Raw genomic sequence first — 13,512 nt, forward strand, 5'->3', positions numbered from 1 at the left:
AGGATGTTACCGAATACCTGTGGTCCGACCCTCAACTCGGGTCGTGTCGTTCCAGGCTATGGCCACGCCGTCCTCCGCAAGCCCGATCCTCGCTTCGAGGCCCTGATGGACTACGCGTCTGCCCGTCCTGAGATTGCCGAAGACCCTGTGTTCCAGCTCGTCAAGCTGAACAGCGAGCTCGCCCCTGAGGTTCTGAAGAAGCACGGAAAGACCAAGAACCCTTACCCCAATGTCGACTCGAGCTCTGGCGTCCTCTTCCACCACTACGGCTTCCACGAGACCCTCTACTACACTGCCACCTTCGGTGTCTCCCGAGGCCTTGGCCCTCTGGCTCAGCTCATCTGGGACCGCGCCCTAGGTCTTCCCATTGAGCGCCCCAAGAGCATCAACCTCGAGGGTCTTCTTAAGCAGGCCGAGAGTGCGTAAATATCTTTTGCGGTGTGAGAAAAAGTCTTTTGTAGCCCTTTTTGCATTTCGTGTTCCGAGACAATAGATCTGGGCGGTGTTCAGTCACGGAGGATCTTTAGCTATCCATAGTTTGAATATTTACTTACAAGCTACCCAAGTTCACAATACTTCGCCTTGAGAACGGTATCACACTGTGCCCACACTGAGTGAGTCGGGGTGCTAATTGCAAAGCCCTGAATTCCATGGCTCTTGGCACTTTAGCCAGCAGCTATGGTCATGTAGGTGAAGGTCCCAAGCAGTCCAACACTTCAAGTGCCACCGACCCAAACATTCGATACACCGTGAGTCTTACAACCGTAGAGTAGTACTTTAACATAGCATCGTGCACGTTAGTGTACCAAATCAGCCTTGCCAGCGGTTGACCCCCTGAGCTGAAAATGCGAATCTCTTGGGAGCGCACATAGCGCGAATGCAATGGCTGTCGAATCACTGTTACATCATCGACGTATTTGCCCGGGTGCGATTCTTCGCGAGACTCATCAATCTTCGGCGATTGCATTGCTACTCAGTATTGCTCTACAGATAAACTCCCGCTTGGACTGGAACTTCAAGTCCAACTGACCCAACCGCTAGCTTCCGGATCGACGCCCAGGCGGCGATTAGCTCAGATCCAGGTCTATTTGTGAGGAGGGTATGGTAGCATCGGAACTACCCTGCATTGCACATCCAGGGTCACGTCACCTTCATCCAGGCGAAAGCTCTATAAAAGATCATTGTCCCGCCCCAATATGCGCCCATTTATCCTGCTCTTCATCCGCAAATAGGCGCCGCACCAAGGCGACATCGGCAAGACCACAATGCCTTCTAAAGAGAGGCTGAGAGCCACCGCTGCAGCAGGCATGGCTCTATCCATTCAGTGATGGCTCGCTTTGTGACGCTGTGCTAATTGCACTTTATTGCCACTATGGGCCATGCCTGCCAGTGGTTGGGGAGCAGCTCGGTTGCGGAGGCGTCACGTCGCTGCCACCATCGTGAGTCTGGCCAAGTCTTGTGCCCAACATCCATCGCAAAAGTACGAATGGCCTGATTCGACCGTCACGCGATTTGCAGACTGTAGAGGCGCCCAAGATAAATCCGTGACTATAAAAGCAATGCTGATCAAGGCTTCGAAAATGTGCCTCTCCTTGTCAGCCATCCTCAAGGATATTGACATCATTTCCTCAGACTCACCCACTCTATAGCAGAATTGGATTCGTTATTGACCCCTTTGCCTCTCATCATGAAGATCCAACTCATCGCCCTCTTGGCTCCAGTTCTGGCCCTAGCCAGGCCCAGGTTTCCCACGGTCGTCGCCCCAAGCACGCCCAACCCTAATGAGATTCACATCGTCTCGGCCCAGTTCTCCGGCAGTGGTTGTCCCCAGGGCAGCGTCTCGACCACCATCTCCCCCGACCGCACCGTCATCACGTTTGGCTTCGACCGCTTCCAGACGTACATCGGCCCAGGTATCCCCTTTGCCGAGCGCACTAAGAACTGCAACCTGCATCTAAACCTGCGTTACCCGAGCGGCTTCCAGTTTGCCGTCGTCGAGTCGACATACCACGGCTTCGCGCAGCTCGACCAGGGCGTCAGTGGCACCTTCTTCTCGACTTACTTCTTCTCGCAGGACGCCGGTGCAACGACGACGACGTCGACCTCTATCGATGGTGGCGGCATCTGGAAGGACGGCCAGGTCTACACGAAGCAGGACGTCATCCCCACGGCTGCGCTCATCTGGGCCCAGTGCGGCGCCAGCGGCATCTTGAACGTCAACAACAGAATCAACCTCGTGAGCAGGGTCCCGTCTGCTTACGGCTCCATCACCGATGATGATGCTACCGTCGCCTTTACGCAGCAGGTCAACGTCAAGTGGCAGAAGTGCTGAGAGGGACATACTACTCCGCGCCCGAAGTTATGGGGAAGTCCGGGGTCGTTGTGACAGGGCCGGGATAAATTCTTCACAGCGAGAGATCATGGACGACGGACAAGTATTTTGCAGGCCTTGCTGATGTGTTTTTCTTGTGGAGGATAAGCCCTATTTCTTGGTTTCCTTTCTTTTCAGTTCTGTCACGCTTTTTCGGTATCAGAAGTCACAGCATAAGTCAATCAAGCCTTTTCCAAGTCCCTCTCAATGAAAAAAGGTCTAAAAACATCGCTCAGCAACCTGCACATACATCTTCGGGAATGCTGTGCAGTCAATGAGTGCACATTGCACGATTTTGAAGACTCGGTGGGAGACGTCAAGACAGCTACCTTACATTGAGTCAGGCGCTTCCATAACAATCAAACCGATCCATCTTGGTTATAGACCCTACGACTTCAAGCTTACGCATATCAATTTGGATTCGCGTCTCGCTCTTCGGTTCTGGCCTTTGAGGTTCAATCTCTTGTCGGTATGCTATGTTTCACTTTCCAGATCTTGGCCATTCACATGACCGCACACTTCTTCGACTTCAACGCTTCCCCGTCATCAGGAGCCGCAGCCACTCGCTCTTCTTGAGCCGTTCGATGCGCCCGCACTGCTTCGTTCCGCTTCTGCCGTCTCTCTTGCTTGGCTAACTTGCTTGCTGCTTTCGCGAGGCTCTCTTCTTCCTGGCGTATGGCACAAGTGGGACAATTCTGCTCCTGCAGTGCATCCTGCAGTGCAGCCACTTTAGGAAGCGGGATGATTGTCGAGCATCTTGTATAGTTGCCCTCCTTCTTGTCGCTGACTTTCTGCTGTGCCAAGCACCGGACAATGTGTGTTTTCGAGGTATCGCACTGAGCACAATGAACGGTCCGTGAGTAACACATTGCAAGTCGACTTCTGGATGTTGAGGCTGTCTACTTATAATGGATAAAAGTTTTCAGTAGTACAAGATGATGGACACATTTCAAGATTATATGTGTCCACAACTTCTGTCAGCTGCTTCTTGTCGCTTCGAAGTTCAACTAGATGAATTGGAAGTGTCAGTGTTAATGTGGAAAAGTTCGTATTCGTGGATACAAGTGACTCGCTACTCATTCATGCTATTCAACAAACAAAAGTGAACGACCCCTTCAGCCGTAGATTCACAAATCTAGCAAGCTTTCCTCCAATTCCTTTGTCGAGGTCTTGGGCCTGGTTCCGTTTCGGATGGACTTCGTAGGCTCAGAGCTACCCTCTCGACTTGCGAAAGGACTGACGAGGGTGATCAAGTCCTCCACCGCGTCCGCCGTGACAGGTACTTCCCGTTGCTGACACAGCACGATCGCCATGTTGTACGTGTTCTTGATGTCTCGGCCACTCATGCTCCAATCTGATAGTCGTGCGATTTCTGGGCCATCAAGTTTTCGAATATTCTCGGGAGCTCTGTCCACAAAATTCCCCCATACCTTGGCTCGCATTGCACGTGTGAGCCCTGGAAAAGTGAGGTGAATTTGCACCCGAGACTGAAGTGCAGTATTGATGGACGAGTTAACGTTTGTTGTGAGGAAGACGATACCTAACAGTACGCAACATTCATTATTTAACTTCATGGTCCTCGCAGCTCTCCATGCGCCGATTGAGCTTCGGAAGGCATTGCTTACCTTTGAAATATTCAATATGCCGCAAGAACGCTATGGAACCTTAGCTTAGCACTGCAGAGCTTCGGCCCGGGAGAAGCTCACTTGATATTGTGCTCTGGCTCGTCGCGACGTTTCTCCCCTCTATAACGAAGTTTGCCTCTGTGCCACGAACGTTAGTTACAAGACTGTGTAGCGAGGTCAGTACCCGTGCTTACCGTCGAAAAGTACCAGTCCGCCCCATTCTGATGCCTTGTCTATCTTTGATTCGAGTTCGCTGCTCAGCCCTTTTGGTTTGCGCTTTAAAGTCCTCAAAGACTCCGAATCCGAACTACTATCATAGACTCTTGGCGGAGGGCCGACAGACGCTACCCGCAGTAATGGCCGTCCAAGGTGATCGGCAACTTCATAGTCAGCACAAGCAAGAAACTTTAAAAGTTAATAGATATTGGACATGTTCGTACGCGCTTCGGCCATCAAGGTTTTGCCGGTGCCTGGTTCTCCGCTCAGAAGCACAAGAAATGATTGACCTTTTGACCAGCTTAGCGACTGTGATCGGGTTTTGGATAGATCGATTTCTCACCTTTGCCAGCAATGAGATCGCTGTAGTTGGCACCCTCTTCTACATGACTCTTGGTCAAGGCTCTTAGTATATCTTTCTTCTTCTCATCATACACTACCTTGTCGAAGACTTCTGCATCGAGACCAATGGGATCAATGTTCTCCACGACACCCGTCCCTAGAGCACTATATGAGCGATTGACTTTTTGACGGAGCGTTACTCGAAGGCATGACGGAACCTACCCCATCTCCCCTCTTGCAAGGAGTAAATCACGAGTTCGGGGGTGTGGATCAGAAGATAGTTTTCATTGCCGAGCATGATGTCCTTGTTTCGTTGAATCTCCTCTGCTGTTGGTCGCTTGAGCTTATTGGAACTTGTTCTGGAGTTCCACTCATCTATATTCTTCCAAGTCAGTTCCCAAGTATTATTGATACCAACGTGGCCGTTAGAAAGGGATGTCCCCACTTGTCCTGTCGTCGTCGCCTTGCAAAGGGGCTTTTCCGACACCTGCTAGCTCAGCGTACTCGGGCAGGTTCTTTATAGACCATCCACGTTCTTTGTAGAGTAAAAAGCTGTCGATCATGACCCGGTGTGCCTAAAGAAGTTTCGTTAATAACATTCTGGAGAGAAACTTGCTGTTGCCGGGTACTCACTTGTGCGAAAGACTTCGGAGATCCCGAATGAGATGGAGCCAGGCGTGGAGTGAATTGAGCATATCTTGGTAATTGATACTCAAGTAGTTCCTTGCCACGTTCAAGTAGGCACTCACGAACCTCTGGGTGTTTGTACAAGTCGATGAATGTGTCTGGGGTCAGCTTTGACGCAGGCATCTTGCCCTCGAAGTGGAGGATTTGCCGACTCGAAAGACGTATGCCGTATCGACAGCCGTCGAACTCTATCGAGTGGTGATGGATCGTAACATATTCAGGGTTTAGTACAACTTGGTCAACCTGATATGCACGAACATTGCCGTAACGCTGCCTGCCAAAAATGGAATCTACCGGGAACAAAATCCAGACGTGTGCGAATGATACCGTTTGATACCTCTCATACTCGTCGTAGGCATCCAAGACTGAGCTGAGCTGTTTCTCGACGACCTCGCAAAGAAGCTCACAGTGACGTCTGGTCAACTCGTCATCAGCGCTTTTGGAAATCTCAGCAATTCGTTCGCGACAAAAGAACAAGGCCATGTGAGGGTACTGAGACTCCGCTCGATCAGATGCACCGTAATGCAGCCCTTGCTTCTTGAAATCTTCAGCAAGCGCTTCGCGAACGTACGGGCTCTGGAGACGAATCGTTCGGGCATAGTATCTGTCTCCCCCGGCTACTATTTCTTCTTCGTCACGTAAAGCCTGCATGATCTGAATCGCTGCACCTTCGAACTTTCTTTTCTTCGGTGCCATTAAAGATGGTGGTGCCCAATCAACCCAACTGGTCGTCCCATTATCGGTATCAAAGCTCTCGTAGAATGTCTGAACTGTAGCGACCTGGCCTCTAGATTCGAACTCGCCGCTAGCAGGCTTCGAGCGCTGGAACCATGTCCGTCGCGATTTCTTGTCTCGAGCCTTGTCCTTGGCCTGCGACCCGTTGTCTATGGTGGCTACACCGACAAGCGTGTTAGCGTTCTGATTCTCAGGTTTGGCAAACACGTTCGAACTACCGTACCCATCTTGCGTACTGGAGCGTTTGATCCTCTGTCCAGGCAGTGCGGCTTCGGCACGATTGTCTTCCAACCTCGTCACGGGGAGGTTGCGGCATGAATGAGGAGCAAGTAAGGCTGGCCTTTTCAGTTGGGTACCAAAGACCTGTCTGTTGACTTGGGTGCCTTCAAGTCAGCCTCATCACGTGGCGTAAGCGCGCATGCATTTCCTGCAGGCATTTTAACTAGCTAAGTAAGTTGATGGATTCGATAGCTCAGAACACACTCAGCCTCACTCCGGGGTGATGCCATCTGTGTGGTGATAAGCATCGCCACTTTCGATTGTGCTCGCGTCTCGGCCTTCATTGAAGCTGCTTACAACCTTAGGGTTCGACAGCATGACCATGGCTTCTAGATCATCATCTTTATTAAGCAAGTCTGTGTCTGAGAAGGCTGAAATTCATCGGGAGGGGCTCACAGTGCTCATCGACCCCCCACACCCAGCGCTTGAGTAAGTGCCACTGTTTACCTGGCTACCCTGTGCACGTCTAAGGTTCACATCGCTGGTTACAATCGCACTACAGGTCGAGGGCCCAGCTAACGCGGGATAGCATCGTTATCGTTCATGGTTTGAATGGGTCACCCTTCAAGACATTTCAAAACGATGAAACCGGGTTTTACTGGCCAATTGACCTTGGAAAGCATGTCGAATCTGCTCGGATCACGGTGTTTGGATATCTTGCCGACTTATCTTCAGGGTCTATCAATTCGCTTGGCGTCTATCAACATGCTGAGAGCCTGCTACTGCACCTGAAAAATATGCGGTCAGAGACGAATGTGCGTCAACTCCCTCTGCCACCTTGTTGACCAACCCTCACAATCATAGGACTCTCGGCCCCTCGTGCTGATAGGGCATAGTCTCGGCGGCTTGGTGATCAAGCAAGCCTTGGTTCATAGCTCACGCCGGCCATCAGACATGGACATACTCCAAGCGACAAAGGCAGTCTTCTTCCTCGGTACACCACATCGTGGCAGCCACGTCTTGGAAAAACTCTTTGCCCAGACTGGTCTCAAATTGGGTAAGATGATGTTGCATAAGCAAATGCCCGCGCAGATTAAGACTGCTCTGCAACCTCGAACCAGCGAGTCATTCATCTGCAACTCAGACTTCGTCAAGATCAAGGGGTCTATCGCCATAGTGAACTTTTACGAACAGGTAAACCTGCCGGGCTTAGGTGAGCTCGTAAGTAATGAACCAGGATGACTGCTAGGATGCGGGATGGTGCTAATACTTAATTAGGTGGTCGATAAGGACTCAGCCGTCTTCGACAGTGAGAAGGCTGAAAATATACCGATTGCCAGAGACCATCGGCGCCTGGTGAGATTCACTGGACCTGAAGATGATGCGTACCGGACGCTGCTTGAAACATTGAAGAGAAAAATTCGAGTATTCCTACTTGAGACTGACCCGGCGAAGGGTACTGGTTAGTTGGAAGTGTCCCACTTCAATTTCCAGCATATTGATGTGACTGACATGTATCAGATACCCTCACCAAGATGTCTAGAGGTACGTTCGCTGAAGTTTGACTTGAGCCTGCGGCTAATTAGTGCAGATTGTGTTGCAAGCCTCGCAGTACCACTTGCGTGGCGCCGTGGCAAGAGGCCGATCGAACCTCATCGAGCCACCCTACAGTGGTTCTGGGAGCGCGAGGGCAAGTTTCTTAAATGGCTTACCCGCGGCGCAGGCCTCTTCTCCATTGAAGGTAAGCCAGGAAGCGGGAAAACTGTTCTCATGGGGGATATGGTGAGCAAAGCAAAGCAATTCAGCGAGATGGACGTTCTCGTCCATCACTTTTTCAACAAACGCGGCCAGATCATTGAGCATTCGTTTCAAGGATTTTTGCAGTCCGTGTTGGAGCAGATTCTACGCCAGCAGCCGAGCTTATTTGAGCACATGCTGCAAGACTGGTATACGATGCAAGACCCTCAGCAAATGACACCAAACCACTGGCCGGAATGGTTGTTGAAACGAGCTCTCACTCAGGTAATAGCACGAGGATCCACAACTCTGCGATTCCTTATGATCTTTGATGCTCTTGACGAATGTCAATCTGAGATTGACATTGTGGAGATCCTGAGCTTCTTAAAGGTGCTGTTATCTGGCACTCTAGGAAAGAACGTGCGCATCGTTTTTTCTTGCAGATATTTACCCGACACATCGAACCTGAATCCGGCCGAGTGCTTGCGAATGGAACATCACAATCAGTCGGATATAGCAAACCTTGTCCACGACGTTTGGTCTTCCTCCATACCTATGGATGCGCCAGCAGACGAGTTCCAGGAGCTGAAGAAAGCCATCATCAAGAAAGCTAATGGTATTTTTCTGTGGGTGCGCCTGGCGTTGGACCGTGTAACTAAAGCCGTCCGCGACGGTGGAACATCCGATGAAATTCGCGAGACCATTGATGAGCTTCCCGGCGAGCTCAGCGGTATATTCGAAATGCTTCTCGGCCATCCTGCACAGAAGCACCGAGAAGAGACCCACGCTATGTTGAGCATGGCGCTGACGGCTAAGAAGCCGCTGACCATAGAGGAGTTTAGGCTGGTCCTGAATCTTTGCTCTGACGATGCTATAAGCTCTCTCGCCGATATGAACCGGTCAACGAAGCTTGTGTCAAATTATCAAGTCATGCAGAGAAGGATACGAAGCCGTTGTGGGGGGCTCTTAGAAGTTGTGCCTGCCGACAGACTCGATACCGCCGAGGAGGTTGGAGGAACGGCGCGGAACGAAAGCCGCCAAGTCGTGCAGTTTGTGCATCAGTCTGTGAAGGACTTTCTTTCTCTCCGGAGCCAAGATAAGACGACCGGCTTGCCGAGTCCAGAACAGTTTGAAAAGGACGGACACGCGAAGCTCACAAGAGCATGCCTCCGGTATCTTCGCATGAGTGAGACGTACCGGTTGTTGAGGTCGTCTCCAAACACCACGCGTAAGACTGGTGTTTTCAAAGAAACGCCGCTCTTTCTTTACGCGGTGAAGAATTGGAGTCGGCATTGCAAGCGGGCCGAGGCACTAGGCGTCCCGCTGTGTGATGTCGTATTGCAGACATTCGCCGCGCGACCCGACGCATTCAAAACCTGGCTTGATATGCGCAACAGCCTGTATCCGGACAGCTTTCTTCATCCAGATTACGACTTATCCTTGCTGGCCGTCCGTAAGAATCTGGTCAGCCTCGTGGAGCACCTGTGCAAGACGGGGGAGCTTGTTCATGAAACCCGTTTCGAGGCTGATATAGTGAGCCACATGTCGCTTGCTGTCACACGAGGATCGCACGAGGCGATCAAAATACTGTTAGCCTACGGGGCCGACCCCAAATGCTCCAGGTGAACTTGCCCTGCCCATCGCCCTGCAAAACTGGCATCTTGAATTTCTCCGAATGCTATTGGACGCTGGAGCAAGATTCGAAAACGAATCATTACTCTCGGGCTCGAAGCTTCCGGAACCGCATACTACGCCCATCTTCACAACGCATCGCATGCCGCATTACTCCTGCGATGGCGGAGTGTCCGCTCGTCTGAAACTGACCTGACGGCTGCAACCTGGAACCAGCATCTGCGTGATGCAGCTCTGGCTGGCGCAGTAATTTCAGCGAAGAAGCGAGCTTGATGACAATCACGGCCAAGCTGCAGTCCAGAACGTCACCCTCATGTCGTTACTCACCACTGGAAGTATTGACTTTGGTTCCGTATTTGGGGCCGAGCAGGGTTCCGCGGTCATGACTATGCTGTGCGCAGTCATGGGCTTTTCCAAAGAGGCATTGGACATGCTGTTGAGATGAATATCGCGTTGACGCCGAGAGCACTGACCTTTTTGCTCGCATGGTAGCCTCGGGAGGGCCATTGAGTGCGATGCAGCAGCTGGTCTGTCTCGGCGGCGCTAGCATGGTCGTTGAGTGCTCATCCCATGACGCCGATAACCTCTTACACCTGGCAGCTGTGAATGAGGATCCCATGATGGCCGGGTACATGCTCGAACTAGGTATTGACTTGAACGCACAGAACACTGACGGCGAGAGCCCACTACATGTTGCGGCGTCGTTAGGAACCAGGGCACAAGTAGAGCTGCTTCTCGATCGTGGGGCCGACACGTCGCTGCTGACGCTTCGAGGACGAACGGTCTTTCACTTGGCATTGCTCAACCCCAAGTTGAGACCCTGCAAGGCGCTACTGGCTCGACTGTTTGCCACGGACGCGAGCCAGCACATTGCAGACCGAGACGGAGTTCTACCCATTCACTTGGCCGCAGCGCAGGGATGGCTGGCGACAGTTGAATGGCTAATCGAGATCGGAGCCGACATTTTTAGCCGCGACAATCAGGGCCGCACGCCGCTTCACACAGCAGCAGCCTCCATGGGCATTGACTCGACGGCGGTGGTTCGGTTCCTCGTCGACAAAGGCCTGGAAGTGGAAGACGCAGACGAAGGAGGCATGACGCCGCTGCACCACGTGTTGTACAGCTACGATGTATTGCATAAAGACGCGTTTGATCCGGAGGTATCATTGGCGAATGCTCGATACCTGCTGCAGCGCGGCGCGAACGTTAACGCGAAGGACCTTGAGGGGACAACGCCGCTTCACCTGGCCGCATGGCGTGGCAATTCTGCGGTGGTGAAGCTGCTGCTGAAGTCGGGCGCCGACGTTGAAGCGCGGAATCGAGCAGATGTGAAGCCAATAGATCATGCTAAGGAAGACGAGATTTGGGAGCTTCTCGAATTGGCAGCGAGGATCTGATGTGGATATCGTCCTAAGCGATGATGAGCGTGGGCACTATACACAGTATTGCAACTACAGAGTGTTCTAATATCCACGATGCAAATTGCAATGACTCAGCCTGGAAATGTGGACTTAGTGATCCGTTAGCTAGCCGATGACGACTCGCGCCACCATCTAACCTGCGCTGCGGCCACAATCAGCGTGTGGCGGTGACGACGGGCTACCTCATGGCTTATGCCAAGTTTTCCCAAAGCGGATCGGGACAGCGTCACTATTGTGTGGCCCGATGAGGCCGCTCGCCCAAATAACCCATGGAACATTAGGTCGTAGATCAGGGCCCAGAGAGCGAAAAAGGTGACACATCCCGCTGCAAGGAACTGTGCGGGCATCCCATGGGCACAATTCTGGAGCACGAGTTTGGCCGTCTACGATCGTCTGAAATTCCGTCATCGTGGGTGGTTCTGCACCGTTCATTGGCTGCGTGCTGGCATCTTGGACCAAACCCCGTGTGATTGGCCGTCGGAGACTTGGAGGGCGCCAACGCACTGGGAGCTGATCGTGGTGGCTGCACAAGCCCCGGAGCAAGTCGCCCCTGATCCTGGCAATCAGGCCGGCATGAAACTAGTCTGGGCGTTGTGCAGCAAACAGAGGAACATGGAAGGCTGCTGGTGCGCGCTGCTGTGCGCTGTGCTGCGCTGGAGACCAGCCGAACAGGGACTCAGACTCCAGGCCTAGGCCCCGGGGTGTGCGTCTGGCGTTGTCGTGGGTCCAGCACTATTCGCCTCACTCACCTCGCTCGCTCGCTCGTTCGCGCGCGCACCTTATCGTCGAGTTTGACCGTTCGTGCTACTACGTACCTACCTACCTAGTTTTGGTAGATTCTGCCTAAAACCTGGCACTGCCACTGCTCTGATCTCCTCCCTGCGACGATGACATTTTCTCGCTATCCGGAGGCCTGACTTATTTCATCTCTCCCGCACATTGATATTGCTCGGCTTTGCCTCTCTTATCTTCATTCATCGGCTTGCAAGTCAGCACCATTGAGTCAATCGCCGAAACGCCCACGCCACTCCAGCGACTGAGCACATCATCACACCTCCACACCAACCCACTGTCTTGGTTTGCAGGGGTTCGATTACTTTTCTCGGCGCCACGCCCCCCCCCCCCCCCATCCCATCTTCGCCTAATTTCTATCTCTGACGTGCGAACTGCCTGATCACAAACATCGATTGCTCAACAAGGGCACGTTCCTCATCCTAGCCCAGACTAGAAACCCATTTACGAAACTGAAGACCAAAAACTTCTTTCGATCTGTAATGGCCAACAATACATGGGCACGCCGACGTCCTGGCGCCTCGTCCAGAATGGGCCCAGGGACCGCCTACGAGATGCCGCTCCGACAGCTCGCAGCACCGCAACCCCACGACTCCCACCCTTCTCTCGGCCACCTGGTCCTCCTCGTCTTCAAGGCTGTTCTCGAGGTCGTGTGCGTCAACTTGCCTGGCTACATCGTCGCACGATTGGGGCATTTCGATGCCGACAAACAAAAGTTCCTCGCCAACCTCTATGTTATGCTCTTCACACCTTGCCTGAGTATGCCGTCCCAGTCCGAGCTTGACTATGGCGTTGGAAAATAAAAATAGAATGCGGACTCAAGGACGTACTCTTCACTAATCTGGCATCACATCTGAACGCCGACAAGCTGGTTGAACTTGCAGTCATACCCGTCATCTTTATCGTCCAGACACTCGTTTCCTACGTCGTCGCCACCGGTGTTTCGCGAGCATTCGGTTTCAACAAACGAGCGTCCAACTTCGTCACCGCCATGGGCGTCTTTGGCAACTCCAACTCTCTGCCGATTTCTCTCGTTCTGTCGCTGTCGCAGACGCTAAAGGGTCTCCACTGGGACAGGATACCCGGCGATAACGACGATGAGGTGGGCGCTCGCGGCATCCTCTACCTCCTCATCTTCCAGCAGCTCGGACAGTTGGTTCGATGGAGCTGGGGTTATCACGTCCTCCTGGCGCCCAAGGACAAGTATCCCGAATATCAGAATGAGCGGGTCGAGGAGGGTCGCTACACGGACGAGCAAGATGCACGCGAGGCGGACGCGCTTCTGCCTGGCTTTGAAGGCGACACGGCTGCCAACTCTCGCTCGCCCTCGAGCAGCGATCTGTCGCAATACGAGCCCGGCGGTCGCACCCCGTTGCCCACCAGTCCCAGATCTCCTTGGTCGATTCCGACACGGATGACGAGAGCCAACCTTTCATCGCGAAGAAGGCTGGTAAGCCTGTGGCAGCCGCGCCTCTGAACGGAAACCAAAGCGACGATCCCATGCTCTCCTTCCCCCGCATTCGTAGTGCCGATGACAACGAGCCGCCTGAGGGCGTCGCCCGGGTTCCCTGCCCGCGCCAAGATGACAATCAAGGACAAGCTGAGCGCAGCCAGGCAGGCCGTGGCCGCCTTGTTCACAGGGTCTACACGAGCCTCCCTAACCCTATCCGTGTCGTCCTCGCGGGTCTGGGGTCGCTTCGGGTGCCAAGGTCAACAACTTTATCTGGAAGTTCAT

General features: G+C 52.9%; 5 protein-coding genes across 5 annotated transcripts in view; 4 read left to right on the forward strand and 1 right to left on the reverse strand.

The window, feature by feature from the left end:
- Nucleotides 1-426, forward strand: part of VDBG_02300 (2-methylcitrate synthase) — a gene marked incomplete at both ends in the record, with an annotated part of 1,494 nt that extends 1,068 nt beyond the window's left edge. Inside the window, one exon of the mRNA XM_003008066.1 lies at nt 56-426. Within this exon, the coding sequence (XP_003008112.1) occupies nt 56-426 (371 nt within the window). The remainder of the gene's footprint in view (nt 1-55) is intronic.
- A 1,261-nt stretch (nt 427-1,687) lies between these two features.
- Nucleotides 1,688-2,332, forward strand: VDBG_02301 (conserved hypothetical protein; the record flags this gene model as incomplete). Its single annotated transcript, XM_003008067.1, has 1 exon — nt 1,688-2,332. One exon carries the CDS (start codon nt 1,688-1,690, stop codon nt 2,330-2,332), a length of 645 nt encoding a protein of 214 aa, XP_003008113.1.
- Nucleotides 2,333-3,498: 1,166 nt separating this feature from the next.
- Nucleotides 3,499-6,539, reverse strand: VDBG_02302 (predicted protein; the record flags this gene model as incomplete). Its single annotated transcript, XM_003008068.1, has 7 exons — nt 3,499-3,911; nt 3,997-4,026; nt 4,191-4,376; nt 4,556-4,711; nt 4,777-4,929; nt 5,304-6,316; nt 6,460-6,539. 7 exons carry the CDS (start codon nt 6,537-6,539, stop codon nt 3,499-3,501), a joined length of 2,031 nt encoding a protein of 676 aa, XP_003008114.1.
- Nucleotides 6,540-7,149: 610 nt separating this feature from the next.
- VDBG_02303 (ankyrin repeat and protein kinase domain-containing protein) lies at nt 7,150-10,961 on the forward strand (the record flags this gene model as incomplete). Its single annotated transcript, XM_003008069.1, has 6 exons — nt 7,150-7,416; nt 7,474-7,657; nt 7,808-9,160; nt 9,359-9,465; nt 9,821-9,935; nt 10,006-10,961. The coding sequence occupies 6 exons, from the start codon at nt 7,150-7,152 to the stop codon at nt 10,959-10,961; spliced, it is 2,982 nt and encodes a 993-aa protein (XP_003008115.1).
- Nucleotides 10,962-12,259: 1,298 nt separating this feature from the next.
- The window catches only part of VDBG_02304 (auxin Efflux Carrier superfamily), a gene marked incomplete at both ends in the record, with an annotated part of 1,910 nt that continues 657 nt past the window's right edge, over nt 12,260-13,512 (forward strand). The window contains 2 exons of the mRNA XM_003008070.1: nt 12,260-12,536; nt 12,587-13,227. Coding sequence (XP_003008116.1) covers nt 12,260-12,536; nt 12,587-13,227 — 918 coding nt within the window. The remainder of the gene's footprint in view (nt 12,537-12,586; nt 13,228-13,512) is intronic.

Source organism: Verticillium alfalfae, genomic scaffold, assembly GCF_000150825.1.
Source record: "Verticillium alfalfae VaMs.102 supercont1.2 genomic scaffold, whole genome shotgun sequence".
NCBI lineage: Eukaryota > Fungi > Ascomycota > Sordariomycetes > Glomerellales > Plectosphaerellaceae > Verticillium > Verticillium alfalfae.